This window comes from Clarias gariepinus, chromosome 25, assembly GCF_024256425.1.
Source record: "Clarias gariepinus isolate MV-2021 ecotype Netherlands chromosome 25, CGAR_prim_01v2, whole genome shotgun sequence".
Classification (NCBI taxonomy): domain Eukaryota; kingdom Metazoa; phylum Chordata; class Actinopteri; order Siluriformes; family Clariidae; genus Clarias; species Clarias gariepinus.
The window spans coordinates 6491196-6508178 of NC_071124.1; the positions used below are offsets into that span (position 1 = coordinate 6491196).

The 16983-nt window shown below is 40.2% G+C and overlaps 1 protein-coding gene across 1 annotated transcript in view; it reads right to left on the minus strand.

Moving 5' to 3' along the window:
* mms22l (MMS22-like, DNA repair protein) overlaps positions 1-16983 on the minus strand; it is a 29000-nt gene that overhangs the window by 9358 nt on the left and 2659 nt on the right. Inside the window, exons 2-16 of the mRNA XM_053486973.1 lie at positions 15443-15622; positions 15157-15282; positions 15015-15067; positions 13614-13701; positions 13199-13376; positions 12014-12107; positions 11652-11782; positions 10402-10515; positions 8984-9145; positions 7771-7833; positions 7416-7535; positions 7086-7315; positions 4890-5387; positions 1263-1429; positions 118-268 (exon numbers count right to left, since the gene is read on the minus strand). Of these exons, the coding sequence (XP_053342948.1) occupies positions 118-268; positions 1263-1429; positions 4890-5387; positions 7086-7315; positions 7416-7535; positions 7771-7833; positions 8984-9145; positions 10402-10515; positions 11652-11782; positions 12014-12107; positions 13199-13376; positions 13614-13701; positions 15015-15067; positions 15157-15282; positions 15443-15618 (2351 nt within the window). The 5' untranslated portion in view covers positions 15619-15622. The remainder of the gene's footprint in view (positions 1-117; positions 269-1262; positions 1430-4889; positions 5388-7085; positions 7316-7415; positions 7536-7770; positions 7834-8983; positions 9146-10401; positions 10516-11651; positions 11783-12013; positions 12108-13198; positions 13377-13613; positions 13702-15014; positions 15068-15156; positions 15283-15442; positions 15623-16983) is intronic.

Sequence of the window (16983 nt, forward strand, 5' to 3'; positions counted from 1 at the left end):
TTAAAAAACGAAAGGACGAAGAAACAAAAGGGCTGCAAGGCAGATTTTGCAAGGAAAATAGGTAAAGAGAGCAATGTATGAAAGAAGAGAGAGAAAAGAAAGAAAGCTGGAATGTACTCATTCTGCAGCAGCATGTTGAGGTAGCGTGTCACCAGTACAGGACGAAGCATCTCATCCCATCCAAAGCATTGAATCATGGCCGTGAGTGGGCGGGGCTGAAGATCCTGAGGGGCAGAGATAGGCAAATCCAGTGCTAACAGAGTGAGACCTGGGGGGAACAAAAAAGAAAGAAAGTTCACATGAATAGTGATTAAAAAAAAAAAAAAAACTATTATGTTTAAGCAATATCACATGAGAGGGAGTGCTGTTGTGCTTGAATATCAGCACAGTTAAGATGGAGCAGTAGGGAAAACTGAAACTAACCATGACTGGCGGAGCTGGCATATTAACAAGAGTAAAAGGAGTTTTAAATGGTACTTCTAAGGTATGTAGAATAAACTGTGGTGCGAACAATCCAGAGAAACTTACTTTACATTGCTAATAATGAAAATACTTAATAATTATAAACTTCCATAATTTTTATGATTGTATAAAGCTGCTTTGCATCAATGACAATTGTTTAAAAACGCTATACAAATAAAATTGAATTGAATTAAATATTAGCTAACTTCCAGGAATTTAGAGTTGAATCCCAAATAGTGTTAAATGGACAGCTAGTGTCTACAATCTCTTAGTCCACACACCAAGTAGTGGCCTTGATCAGGGGTTAGAGAGGGATTTGTGATTCAGCCTTGTGTTAAAACCTAGTTAGTTTTGTAGGCTGTGTTAGCCATGAACAAAACATGGATGGTTTCGGGGGTTATTTGGGATGACATGGAAGCAAATACTAAGAGGACTTAACTTTATTAAATGCTTTTCCATGACTGGTTTAGAATGTGGGTTTTGTCAGGCAGCTGCTCTTATTCTCTTTTCAAAACTGCGGACCGTACGGGCCTACTTTCACCCACACTGGCGACCTTCAGTTAGTGTAATTAATGATTGTTAGTACACCTATGATGTAGACATTTACAGCGGAAATATTATTCAGTTTAGTGCCACATGCTCCACATCCGCTCTGTATAACTGCTCTAAGGAGAACAAAGGACACTCTACAGATATATCCTGCTGTCTTCTTGTTGTCCTTGTGTTGCTTTATCACTACATGCTCAAAACAGTTATGCACATCACATTACACCCCCTTCAGAAATGATCAAAGATCTGACCTGCAGCTGCATGTGCTAGCTCCTCTGGCGGTGTCTGTGAGAGTCTCAGTGTACGCAGGAACGGCAAGAAGTGAGTCCACAGAGTGACGGCAACCGCCAGGTGGCGCTCTCTAACCATGCTGAGAGGAAGATCTGCACTCGCACACTGAGAACTCTGCTGCACCCTTCTGCAAAACAAACACAAAGTGCATCATTTATACAAACAGTATAAACCAAGCCAAACTCTAGCTCGTGTTTCTGTGAGACAGGCTGCTTCCTGTTACAACTCACTGGAACATAATCACTCTGAAGAATTGTCCATAACAAATGCTATCAGGTTAAAAGGACAGATCACACCTGCATCTATTTTTTTAAAGTTAGTCTAATGGTTAAGTTCCCCCCTCCATATGAGAGTTGCTTAACTTAACGCTTCTCTCAGTACTTTCTTTTTGCAATTAATAATTTACATTTCTCTTCTTAAAAAAAAAAAATAAATAAAAAAGACTATCAGTTACGAGAGGTTAACATGACAGCTTAGGAGATACAACAGGTTTTTTTACCCTCCTGTCTCTCTCTGGACAGCTAGCATCAGTGCGACTGAGCAGCTGAAGGAATCTGTAATCTCTCTTAGAGTGGAGATGATCTTCCTGTGTTGTCATTTAGCCTCAAAGCAAGAGGGCTAGTATCACACACACACACACACACACACACACACAAACACACCTCTGAGAGTTCTCAGCCAATCGATTATCGTCTGAATTCATTAGACTCGTTTACTGAACCGGAATGGCCCTTTCACATCTAGCAGCCCTACACACACACTTGGCTCTTAATCTGTGACTATACATATGCATTTTAGTCCCTCCACAGCGCAACATCTGACCGGCATATCTCTCTCTCATATACGCACACACACCACCTGAGACCTGACACTCTTAATTCTTCTCTTAATGGTGGTGGTACAAAAACAACCACACACTCACAGAGACACACACAGAGTGATACTGCTTTATCACAAATATTTATATTTAGTATCTATTAGAGATGGGAATTATCAGGGGTCATCCAATATGACATTATAATGATTCCTAGGAGCCAATTCAATCTGTAGTGCAATTATGTAAATATCACAATTGAATATTATTATATTTTGTTATATTTCTAAACAAATTATTTGCACAGGATGCTGTGCGAATAGTTTAGAAGTAGTACCACTTGTATGATTATAGAGGAACAGTGAAATTTTACCAAATACTAACAAATAAAAATGAAAAATGTATTAAATAATACATGAATTGCCACAAAAGAATCATGAGACACCACCAAGTTGATTTTTTTCTAGTATCCCTAGTATTTAGTTACTTTTAACTCATAGACATACATATAAAACCAATATTATATTTACAATCTTTCTGGCATTGGTCCAGCACTGCTTGCCCTGACCTGCACTCAATCTACATCAAGCGGTGTGGGATCGAGGCCCAGGAAGGTCCAGAAAGACTGTGAATGAGCTCATCCACCCCAACAATGTCTGCGCTTCCGCTCCCTGAAGCCCAACACACAGAGAGACTGAGGAGAAACTTCTTCCACATGCTCTTAATCACAACACCACACAGGACTTAACACTCTGATCGACTTTCTCACATAAAAACAATCTCACTATTTTACATTACATAAAACATTACATAAACACGCACATTTCCTACCTTGCACAACCTGGATTTTTGCACATTATTCTGCCAATTGTCTTGTTCATGACTGGATAAATTTTTCTATATTCCGATTCCATTTCAATTCCATTTTCTTTTTTTTTTATTATTTTTACATATTGTAGCAAAAGTTTTTCTATATTTGAATTTTCTTTCCTTATATTTTATACCATATTTTTTTCTCCCCCTTATATTCTTATTTAAAATAAGCATTTCACTGCATATCATACTGTGTATGACTGAGTATGTGAGTTACAGTGGAACCTTGGATTATGAGCATAATACATTCTGGAAGCAGGCTTGTATTTTAAAACATTCGTAAACCAAATAAAATTTTCCCATAAGGAATAATAGAAACTCAAATTATTCATTCCACAGCTGCAAAAAAATAAATACATAAAAAAAAATAACACTAAATATAAAGTAAAAATAAAACAAATTAACCTGTACTTTACCTTTAAAAAAAGTAAAAATAAGTGTTTCCATTTGTGCACGCAGGCGCTGTGTATGTGCTTGTGTGTGTGGTGAGACAATGGTCATTGTTGTAAATGTAAAAAGAAAATTTATGGAAGTGTGTATGTGTGAGAAAAATGTGTCTAGATAATATTGAGATTGTCTCTGTGAGAAAGCCAAGGGTGAAGGCGACAGTGGCAAGAAAAAACTCCCTGAGATGGCAATAGGAAGAAACATTGAGAGGAACCTGACTCAACAGGGAACCCATCCTCATCTGGGTGATAACGGATAGAAATTATATAACATCATGTGTGTTATGTAACTGATAGTTCAATATAACAAAAGTTATTTAAATTAACATGAAGTCCAGTTCAGCACAGGGATGAGTCAGCAGGTGCAAAGGGCAGATGGGGTCTGGATCACTGGGAGCACATGTGTAGCTCCAAACCATCATGAAGCAGAATCCAGCTGGAGATGTTGCTTCTTTGGATGATTCAGGATCTTAGCCTCCATTATACCAGTAAGTAACGTGCACTAAGACCCAGCAGAGAGACAATTACCCACAATTCTGCAGTGCAAGAAAGAGAAAAACTGTTGTCTCAGTTGTGATCACATGTGATCGGCGTCAAAATAAGAAGCGCATGCGTGATACATGATACTCGGTGCTCGTAAACCAAGATTTCTTTGCTCGTCTTGCGGAACGCTCGCAAACCGTGTTACTCGAATTTAGAATTTAAATTTATAGCTGGACAAAAATTCAAATTTAAGACCATCAGGTCTCATTCTGACTTGTGATCATTTCTCAAGGGTTCAATATTAGCCTTTGTGCATTAGTCAGATGTGGAGTTGCTGATGGCGTGTCCACTGTTTTGCTCTACAATACACGAATATGAAGCATTTGCCAAGACTGACTTGGTCCCACCTTCTTATTACAGTACGAGTCACCAAATTTGGTGTAACATTTAGTATGCTAAACAGATCTGGACTTGAAGAATTAGAGCACTAACGGGCATCGCGTTGGGGCATTAACAGACCCGAGGACGCAGCCGGGGCTCAGCATACCAACCCAGTTTGTAAAACGCCCTCACTGATCCATATGCTCTTACAAATGAGGTCTTTATCGTAGTGATGAATGCGTTCACACCAACACAATTAAAGCCTAATTAAGAGGGCGGGGTATAACGTGGACTTTGGAAATCGTTAGCGTGATTACGGGATGTGGAGAGAAGATTTGAGCACATGCCTCAGACCAGGAGCCAATCAGACACTAATGGTGCTCATCACATTCCCATTCATGATTTTGTGTGTGTGCGTGTTTGTGTGTAAAGGGTCGAGTTGTCTGTGTGACCCTGTAGGCGCTAATCGGTTTCTCACTTACAGACTGATTAGCACTCAAATAAACATAACACACTACACACAATTACCTTAACACTGAACTCTTTAATGTGTATGTGCGTGTGTGTCATTTGTGTGTGTGTGTTCTTACCGTAACTGTGTCAGTGCCATCTGTAAGAAATCGAGCACCGTGTCAAGCTCTTTAGCGCCACAGGCAGGTAGCAGCAGGCCGAACCCTTCGTTAACCAGCTTTTCCTCAGACAGACACAAGGTGGCGCTGGTCTGCCACACCTGGCCCACGCCTTCCAGGTAGGCGGAGATCAAGCGCCATAGCTCTGTCCTCTTCAAGACGGGTGTGGTCTTAAGGTAAAACTCTCGTGCAGCACTGCTGAAACAGGCGGAGATCCTCGAGGCAGCTCCACCCACATCCACACCCCGCTCTACGTACCCGAGCAGCAGAGCTAAACGACCCCGCCATGACATCACCGTCGTCGCCGCGGGCAATCGTAGAGCCAGGAGATCGGAGGCTCGGCCTGTGGCGTCCTCCAGATCTGCGCAGAGTGACAGGACTAGGAAGAGTAGCAGGAAATGATGTAGTCCGCTCTCGGACAGCTCGGCCATGCGGCGCTCATGAAACTTGGAGTAGATTCTACGGGGAAAGAGAGAGGGGGGGACTCAGACTGACGGATAGAAAGACAGACAAGGATACAGACATATACTGAATGAGAGACAAGAGGAAAGGGGAGGACCTTGAGACATGGAAAATGTGACTTTTCAAGATTGAAATGCATGAACGCGAGACCTTGTGCGCGTGTAGATCTGCATATGCTGAAAAGTGCGTGTAAGAATCAGAGTGAGAGACTGAGAGAGAGAGAGAGAGAGAGAGAGAGAGAGAGAGAGGGAGATCCTCCAGGGCAGGAGGGTTAAATGGCTTTAAAGATCATGTTAAATGTCAGAAACAGTGAGACACTTCTGTAGCTCTACAGACACACACATGTTCGCACACAAACACACACCCCTCACTGGAGCTTTGGGAGGTGAGGGGGGGTTAGAAATCAATACGACCCCCCACAGACGCTGGCCCGCACCAGAGAGTCTGGCAGACTGAGTGCACTACCGCTGACTGATTTATTCCATCACTTATCAAACGTTAAATCTGACAGAAACGTAATAACTCTCACACTTCCACTGCGCACTGCCATGTTACACAGACTCGAACAGGTCAGTTAAATAAAGGAGGAGATGACGATGAGTTAAAGGACACAATAAAAAATAAAACAGATTTGGGATATGACTGCTTTGTATTGTAGACAATGCTGCCTGCAGCATTCCTGGCATGTTCGAGTCTGGCTTCAGCAGAATATTAGCAGAGTGAGACTGGATATTGATGTGCAATTCATGGCAGGGAAACAACTCTACTCTTTCACAATGAATGCTTAAGTTCACCATTAAAACTAAGTTGTTGTTGTCGTGTCTTTTGGCTGCTCCAGTCAAGGAGTCGCCACAGCGGACTATCGATCCACGCACACAACTTGGCACAGGTTTTAGGCTGGATGCCCTTCCTGATCCTGACGCAGCCCTCCCATTTCATACGGGCTCAAAACCAGGACTGCATGAGGTTCACTGTCGTGTGGCATTCACGCCATTGTTTAATGAATTTTCCATTGTATACAAATTTGCTAATAATTTTCTTATTAATATCAGTTCATTCCTTTCCATCCTTATCAATAAGGAATCTAATCAAGTGATGAGAAAAATAGGAAAATTTAAACAATGTATTTATCCGGACATTGAACGAGAAAATTCATACATCTATTCCAACCTTCCTGGTTGCTAGTTTGTTTATCTGTTTGTTTGTTTATCTGTTTGTTTATCCCAAACAGCTTTTCTCCACAGATGAACAGATGCTGCAGATTCAAGAGTCAGAGATGAACACACTCTCCCTGCTGGTCTTATTAATGCCACACACACACACACACACACACACACACACAACACGACCGACGTGCCGCCGCAGGCTCTGTGTGTGCATGTGTACGTGTATGCGCACGCCTGTGTGTGTGTGTGTGTGTGTATATGTGTGTTGGATCCTGACCAGCTCGGCTCCCGCCCCGATGCTGCTGGAGAAGCGAGCGTCTTCGTTAAGGAGAATTAACCGCCACGCTCGTTAGCTAATTAGCCTTCGTGTGTGTTTCACGTTCCAAACAGCAGGAAGTCATTATGCAGATTTATTCCATTCCAAACACACACACACAAACAAACCAGCAGACAGACACAGAGCCAGACAGACAGAGACATCCCCCTAACACACATACACAGAGACAGAAACTGAGACAAACACACTGACCTGCCCTTGATCTGCCTCCAGGGGGCGCCGCTTTCCTGTTTCAGGTGAATTGCGAGTATCCGTAGGAAAATAAGGAAAGAATTGGTGGAGCGATAGAGATGGGTGTGGTTAGAGGAGTCCAATGGGGCGGGGCTACAGCAGCTCTTGGCCTGATCCAGCAGAGCCAGAGGGGTTGAGCCGATGCTGGCCAGTCCAGTCACACCTAACCAGGGTACTGAGAACGATCCATTCTGCAGACAAAACAGCACAAGAAATCCCGAAATATGAAAATCTAAATTAAAAAAGTTGCATGACAGAAAAAATAAATTTAAGAAAGAAAAAATGACGTACAAGGTTTTTGCTGAAAAAATCCCAAAGTGTGTTGATGGCACTGAGGTTGGGTCCCCACACCATGCTGAGAGTCAGACAGCAGTGCACGTACATCCGCATCTGCTCCTCCTGTACCGCTGCCTACACACAAACATGTACATCGATGCATATTTGCTTTTATTAACTGATAAATTCTGTTGACATTGCATAACCTTGTGTGTAAAAGAATTTAGTATTTAGAAACTGCTATGGTACAACTGAAAAGATTTTAGCACATGCTGTTGATGTCATGACACTGCAAGTTTAAAAACTGGGTAGAATTATTCAAAAACATTTAATGCAAGATGTACAGGACTATAACAGCACACAAACGCACCTTTATGTCACAGCTGGACTTCAGGAGGTCACACACAAAACTCCAGTTGTCATCTACCTGTTTCTGCAAAACAAATTCAACATTTTATTGTTATACAGTGGTACCTAGACGTATGATTTAATCAGTTTATGAGGAGAGTCCTTAAGGAGAAAATTCATATTGTGAAACGCATTTTCTCATAGGAAATATTGTAAATGCAGATAATGCATTCCAGCCACCTGAAAGAAATGACCAATATTACTAATTTCCAACACTATAATCATTTAGAACACATTTTAAATATTTAGAAAAGACAAATAAATAAATTAAAATAAGAAAAAAAAAAAAAACATTAAACCTCACTTAATCTTAATTTACGATTCCTCTTGGCACCAGCTGCTTTAAAAACCAAACTAAAAGTGGCTCCTTCTTCTTGACACCGTCCTTGCTAACATTTTTGGGATTCATGGTGAAGAACCCACAAAAGAAATATTTAAACTTGCTTGGCTGGGCTTTACACCGACACAAACAAGTTTTGAACGGCGTTCGAGTGTACACGCAACGCAAGGAAGTACTTAGCCGGCGTTTAGTTCAGTCGCTCTTGGCAAATTTCTGGCAAAATTTCAGCTCTTGAGGGAAAAAATTTGTGAAACGGGCCACTCATATGCCCGAGGTACCACTGTATAATGTTTTATGAAATTACATACAAATTGGAACTATAAAACAAGATGATAATGCTTAAAATTACAAGATGATCTCAAAATGTTTTTGCATTGAGTGTCAGTATGTATTTGGAAAGCAGAACCACATCAGACATATAAAGCATTATAAAATATTTATGTGAGACTCTTCCATATATGGTGCAGTAACCATAAACATTAAGAGAAAAGACTTGTATATGATAGAAAACGTTTGCCTTTGTCTGATAGACCTTTATACTGTATATACACACCAAAGCATAAATCCAATAAATTATTTCATTTTAAACACAGTGATGGGAAAAATAATGTAATCTATTGTATGTAGTTCACATACCATTTCATACAACTGCTGTGATAATGCACTACACCATATTACAAGACGGCGCTGATTGTATTCTAAATTCTGATTGGTCAGACGGTGTTGTAAAATTTTGAGTAAAAACACAACATGTAATCATCTTTTATGAGTATGATAACATTGTGGTGCACAATTATATGATTATTTCATCTTCAATATTCTATCCATGTCTTACCTCATTTTGAAGTACTCCATTACGGTTGCGCATTCCAAGCTGTGCGAGGTGTGTGATTAGCCACCACGTAAACCCAAGCACATCTTTACAGTGTGTTGCAACTCCTGATGGCGCCCCCTTCAGGATGGACTCGAGCACTGCATTCACATAGCCCCAAAATGACTGCAAAAAAAAACATACCACAACCACACTGTGAGGTTTACATTACTCACTAATTTCTACACTGCTTTATCCTGTATTCAGGGTCACGGGGGGCCTAAAGCCTATCCCAGGATGCTTAGGGCATGATGCAGGGTACATCCTGGACAGGGCACACACACACACACACACACACCACGGGCAATTTGGGAACACCAATTAGCCTAACCTGCATATTTTTGGACTATGGGAGGAAACCAGAGTACCCCGAGGAAACCCGAGGAGAACATGCAAACTCCATGCACACAGAAACGGGAATCGAACCCGGACCCTGGAGGTGCAAGGCAACAGTGCTAAGTACTATACCACCGTGCCACAGGTTTACATTAATTCAGTTTAATTAATTTTTATTTAACAATGGTCATTGTTGCAAAAGAAAATCAAGTGCAATTAAAAAGCCTACACCAGATTCCTGGATGCAATGTTTAAGTGTTTGAGAGTCATCATACATATAACTATAGCACACTGCAGTGCTATAGAAGTATATTGTATAAATTTATATAGTATAAATGTTAAAGTAAACATATTTATTTTATTTACCTACGTAAGTTAGTACCAATATATGTTGCTCTTGATTTTAAACCATCTAAAAAAAAACTTCTATCACCTAATGATCTCTGGAACATTATATAAAGCGTAATGCACTACGCACAGCTTTGCACTCGATCTGAAACTTAACAGGGACACGATGCAAATGAAAACGGGCGGGTTAATATGCTGTGACGTTATTTTCCTGGTAGGACGCAGGTTGCCTCATTCTGAAGCAGCTAAAGCTTATTAAAGAGACAGCAGGGCAGCCTGCAACATGCTGCCACAGTCCATTCTAGTGGTTACCTCAGCTCTGGAAAATTAGCCTATCAATGATGAATTCTCAGGAGGACTTTTGTTGTTTACAGGTTTTACTCACCAGTTCAGATCTTTATCCAATGGTTACTATAAATTACAATAAAAGTTTTTTTTTCCTACACAACTATCGCTTTGGATTACTGTGTGTGTGGCAAACCTTGTGTGTGTGGCTTTGGATTAAATAAGGTTAACAAAACATTTAAAATTGTGTCAGTTATAAGGAGAAAAATTTTGCCAAGGATTTTGTTTATCATTTCACTGTCCAGAACATCAGTGGAATTAATAATGTACATTAAGATTTGATTACCGGCTAGCTATATGGTAGACATGTGACACGCTGACTGTATACAGTGTGTGAATGTGTGTGTGTATACCTGTGTGTGCAGGGTTTTGCTCCGATTTTCCAGAAAATGGATGAGGAGAAACCAAATCTCTTTAGTGCACAGGCAATGATAATGATTGCTCGTCAGTGCCTCAGTTGGTCTCACCTTAAGCAACAAAGAGACATATGAGGGGTGAGTCAAATATTATCCGCACTCTGGCTATAAAGTTTGTTTAAATTAACCTTTAGAAAAGACAAATGTGTAATTTTTCAACATAATCTTTGCTTTTTAACACACTTTCTTTCATCTGTCAACAAGCTTCCGTAATCCCTCATTAAAAATGTTTGAGGCTGAGCTGCGAGCCAAGAATGCGTCGCGGTCTTCACTTCTTCATCAGAAGTGAATCTTCGTCCTCGTAGGGCGGCTTTTAGGGGACCAAACAGGTCAAAGTCTCATGGAGCGAGATCAAGACTATAAGAAGGATGCTTTAGCACCTTAAAACAAAGTTTTTGTAGAGTGTTGGCCACAAGAGTGCAGAATGCATTGTAATGTAAAGATCACAACACCCTTGCATATCAGTCCTCTTTGTTTAATCCGAAGTTTAGGCTTCAGCTCATCAATAAGCGCCTTTTTCCTGATAATATTCCAATACTGGCTCTTGAGAATCCCAGGAAACTTAATTTTTCCTGGGATTCTCATCAATTATCCAGCTGGTAGTTGACTTATTAACTTATTGTTTGTTGAACGTTTCCATTCACAGACTCGTAGTGATGAACCCATGTCTAGTCAACAGTTATGATTCTCTTTGTGAAATTGGTCGAACTTTTGTTTGCAGATATCCAAAAGCTTTTGTTTAGCTTTCTCTTTTGTGAAGTGTTTCGGCACCAGGGACATTTACATTTAGGCATTTGGCAGACGCCCTTAGTATTTGAGGGTTAAGGGCCTTCGTAGGATTTGAACCTGGGACCTTCCGAAACGTAATCCAATGATTTAACCACTGAGCTATCCCAGACCAGACACACCTTCAGACCACAAAACAATTAAATAAAATAATAAATCTTTTGTGCAAATCACATGTTACAAATCAACTGATGTAACATGTTCACACCTGGACAGCAGCGACTGGGGAGACAGTAGCCTTGAACGGAAAGCGCCGATAGGACAGGGCAACCAACAGAAGTTTTAATATAATCAGAGTTCAAAAAATTTTTGACATACATTAACCACAACTATTTTCTTTTATTTCTAAGTCAACCTGAAGAAAGGAAGTCACAGGCATTCGTTGATACACATGTACACACCTTGCTGTACTTGTTCATTGCTAGAGTAATAAGGTCACACAGCAGGTTGTTGAGGTGATCTTCGAACAGGCTGACGTTGGTGAGAGTTTCTCCTGTTAGGTCAACAAACTGACGAGCATACACAACCTGACCTGCACACACCAGGAGTGCATATTAGACATTTTGGATTATTCACATAAACAATATGATTAGACAAACATGGGATTTTTTTTCCTGAAAAAGTTCTCATAAATTCCTAAGAAACTTTCTGAGAAACAATAAAAATAGCTTGCTATAAAATATCACTGTCACACTAACCACATTGGGATTCATATACATTCTACCCCTGATTGCATCATGTTCAGTTAACTTTGATAAATTACCCGTCATTTTCTGCCCCAAAATGTGCAGGATCTCCAGTATGGCCCAGTGGACGTCCAAATGAAGGTGTAATAAATGCCATGATGGAGGGAAAAGCTGGAAAAAAAAAGGAAATGACACAGTTAATTCTTTTTGAAAAGAATTGTTAAAGAACGGAAAGCCATAATCAGAGACTGAATCACATTTAAAGAAATTCCCTATAAAATAGATTGTTACAATTTTAAGACTTTGCATTTAAAAAAAATTAAGAAAGAAAAAAAAAGTTAAGCTACAACTCAAAAGTAATATACCTTGATTTTATTCAAGAACTTCACACCTGAATCAAACATGAGTTAATAAACGTAACCCATTCCCTCCTTGTTACATTCGTTTTCTCCCTTAGGAAACCAAGGGCAGGATTTAAACAATACAAACTTCAAATACAACAGTTTAACATTTAACTTAAAATTAAAATAAAACAGAAAAGACAAAATTTATACTAAGCATGAATATTTCTGATCAAATGATGACTTTTAACACCTTAAATAACACCTAAAGTCTAAAAACGCAACCTGACAATGAACTCATGTTAAGCAGTTGCAAGCACGCAGGCGTGTAGAGCTTCTAAAGCATGCAAGTTGTGAGACTAATTTGTGCTCACTGTGTTCTCAGACTGGTGTGTGTAAGTGTGTGTAATGAGTGACTTTTGAGAATAATTCACTCGCAGTGTTTGAAGAAAAAGGCTGATCGGAGGCTTATTAACACGTGTGACTTTTGATAATATAACGCCATAAAAAATTGCAAGGGGAATCCCGAACGCCATTTTGTCTCAGAGCTGTTTTCCACTGAATTGGACTGTGAACTCTTAGGATTACTCACCAGCAGGACAGGTTTACAGGACAGACATTTTCTATTATCGTGCTCCCGGACTGATTTACTGGAACCGATTAAGCTGGCTTGTTTCTCCCACACCCCCACACGCACACATACAATATTCCCATCTTTGGACATTTTATACATTCACTTACACATTCAAAATATTGTATATATTTGAAAATATTGATATCTGGTACACTGCAGAGTCTATTTTTTCATACAATACACGTAAGATTCTTCCGTGATTTGTTCGCATCTAAGAATGCTCGTAGAACCGTGGTCCATTCTATAAGTTGAATGTTCGTAAGTTGGGAACTGATGAAGCTGTGTACCTTTCCCTGGTGATGGATGGTAAACGCGCTTTGGACGTTTGCCGGTACATCTTTAAGTCTCCCAATGAGCAGCGTGACGCTGAACAGCTGCTCCACTAGAGCGGAGGGAAACTGTGCCTCCAGCTGAGAAAACGCCAGGGAGAACTCTTCCTCCAGTGGATAAGGTGTCTCAACAAACCTGAGGACAGCAGAAGGATAACACACAAACTCACACGATGTCTCAGCATTACATAACTAGCTAACAAGTCACTTAAGTGGCAACAGACAACGCATGCTCAAGCAAACATTAATGATTTTTATCATTTGAGAATCAATACAACAAAATCTAATTTGTTAAACTAATTATTCCAAATGTCTATTGATACATCTACCTGTCAGTCTGTATATTCATACGAGGACAGATGTGAAGCGTTACCTGTGAACAAAGACTTTAATGTAGGTGAGAAACAGCACGCACTGCTGTCTCAGCTCTTCTGCTTCATAATGAAGGCTACTTGCTTGACCTGAGAGAAACCACAAAAAGATTAATTACTCCGTTTAAAAAAAAAAAAAAAGTTGAACTGTCATCATCTGTACACCAGTTCCAGTGTCAGCCTTCTTTGATTCCAGGTAATGAGGTTTTCTTCCATTAAAACACCTGCAACACTGCTATGCCTAATACACTCAATAAAATATCAGTGAGTGTGTTTGTATGGACCCTAATATTCCACGAATAATGAGAATAACAGCACAACTGTTCAATTAGAACAGACTTACACCTCAAAGTATAAAAGTACCTCAAAGGTTGTTTTTTTTCAGAATTGGAGAAAAATACTCATGCTTTGTTATATTTCCAGCCGATTAGACGGTTTACAGCAGTCAGAACCACCACCTTTAAATGCTTAAAGTGTCTAAACACAGATTGATTCAGTTATAAATCACGATCCTATTGTGTGGTCATTCATGTATTAATATATATATTTTTTTATAATAAAGATGAGCTGGTCGATGACCAGAATTGCCTGTTGTTCAGTTTGACTGTCTTCAGATATAAACGATTCTGTATGCAGTGTCGGTCCCAAGTCTGGGAGGGTTAAGTCTGGGCCAGGTGTAGCTCAGTGGTTAAGGCATTCGACTACGGTTCGGAAAATCCCAGGTTCAAACCCCACAACCACCAAGTTGCCCCTGCTGGGCCCTTGAGCGCGGCCCTTAACCCTCAACTGCTCAGATGAGTAATGAGATAAAATGTAAGTCGCTCTGGATAAGAGCGTCTGCTAAATGCCCAAATGTAAATGTAAATGTTAAGTCAGGAAGGGCATCTGGTGCAAATCCTGAACCAAGTTGTGTGCAGATCGGATGTTCCGCTGTGGCAACCGCTTGACAGGAGCAGCCAAAATAAAGTTTATAAACGATTCTCGCCCATAAAGGAATGGGCTTAATTTAATTATATAAAAGTTTTTAAGGAATATTGTAAAGTCGTGATACTTATAGAATTGCAATTTGAATCAAATAGGCACACAGGTATCGTGATAATATTGTATCGGGGTGGTAACTGGTGATTTCCGTCCCTAGTAAACATTTAGATTGGACTCTCTGGGAGAAATCAATTTAATTGGGTTAAAATAAATATGGACTATATGAAAGTAGCTAGCATTACTGCTGTGATGAAAATGGTACAACTACCACAATAGTTTCTGTCAGTAATGGTTCTTTTTATTGATGGATGAGGTAGAGCAGGACTGACACATTGTGAATGGTCAGAAATGGACTACAGACTGTTACTGTACACTTGCTAACTGTATGTGATAACATGGCTCATGAGTGCAGCTCTACTTACCAAAATCATGTGAGCTAGACTGAACCAGACTTTCCAACTTAAAGACTTTTTGCCTAAAAAGAATGAACAGATTGAGAAATTAAGACACAGCATGGCAGTCGGACAAATCGCCCACTTTCGTGCGCCCGCAATCTGCACTCACCTGAACAAGCCAAACAGAAGCTGAGTCGACTCCAGCAACGCCGTCTCTGACACCCAGGAAAAGCCGAACAAATCCACGGTGTCGACTTCGAAATCTGCAGGAGCCGGATCTAACTTTAGCAGCAACCTGGAGGGCATGGATGAGAATTAATTATATTTTACTGTTTATTTGTATACTAATTCTTAGTATTCATAGTTCATAAAGTGTACATAAAGTTATTAAAAATGAAACATATCGACAAGACAGAATTAAGATGTTTAAGATTTAGAGTTCAGTGTGCACGTACCTCTTTAGGACGCCTCTGCTGACGTAGCTGTCCGATGACAGCGTTTGTGCTTCTTCTCTTCCTTTTTCAAAAGCGCAGGAGAAGCATGGCGGCCGAGCGAGGGACGAATCGGCGAGCTCCTCGCTCATGAAGGGAGAGACAGGTGGAGTGAGGGACTGACTGAAATCGTCATCCATTTCACTGCAGAGACAAATTATAAAACAAAATATGACAATGACACATACACACATTAAAGTTATATCATTTATTAGAGTAAATTACTATCCACTACAGTTTACAGACTGTTCAGTAGCTTAATGTGATGACAGAACCTAATCTCCTTCACAGAATACAGCGATGTGAAAAAGTATTCGTCCCTTCCTTGAATTTTTTTTTTGCATGTTTTTCAGACTTAAATGACTCATCATTCATCTCTGTCAGATCGTCAGACAAATTTTAATTCTACTAAGGATGACCTGAGTAAATGATTTAAAAAGTAACCTTGGGTCACCTTACGTCTTCTCACATTTGCCAAAAACATCTTGATTCTCCCCAAGACTTCAACAAAAGTTGAACTTGGAAGGTGTGGGTCCCGTCACATGGAGGCTGCTTTGTACTTTTAGGACCTGGTCGACTTGCCATAATTCTGCCATGAATATGCACTTTATTATTATTTAGATTTTAACTTAATTTTTTCTGCACCAAAAAATTGACCTGGTTATGTATGTGCATGCGTGTCCTCAATAAACAAGCTACAGTTAGTCCAAAATGCAGCCGCCAGGGTTCTCACTAGATCCAGAAAATATGATCATATAACACCTATATTATCATCCCTGCACTGGCTACCTGTTCAATTTAGAATTAATTACAAAATAGTACTACTTGCATACAAGGCTTTAAATGGTTTAGCTCCCTCATACCTAACCAGTCTTTTGATACGCTATAATCCACCACGTCCCTTAAGATCACAAAACTCCGGACTTCTGGTAATTCCCAAAATTTTAAAATCTACAAAAGGGGGCAGGGCATTTTCATATTTGGCTCCAAAGCTTTGGAATAGCCTTCCAGACACTGTTCGGGGAGCAGACACGGTTTCCCAATTCAAAAGTAGACTCAAGACGCATCTCTTTAATCTGGCATACGCGTAACTCATTCCATAACCTCATACTCCAGTACACCTATCCTGAATGGCAACTACGCTAATTCTCTCCATCTTTTCTGTATTTTTCTACCCATCCTGAGACATCTGGAGATTGTGCCAGCTTCAGTAGACAAAGGCCAACCCTGCAAGGTTTCTAAGGCATCTTGAGAAGGACCTGCTCCAGCTAGATTCTGCTTTATGATGGCTGGAGCTACACATCCTGCTCCTGTGCTTCCAGTGATCTGACCCCATCTGCCCTCTGCACCTACTGCTGAACTGAATCTACACAACTTCTGATATATTGAACTTTCACCTGCACAACACACTTGATGTTATTTCTATCTGTTATCACCCAGATGAGGATGGGTTCCCTGTTGAGTCTGGTTCCTCTCAAGGTTTCTTCCTATTGCCATCTCAGGGA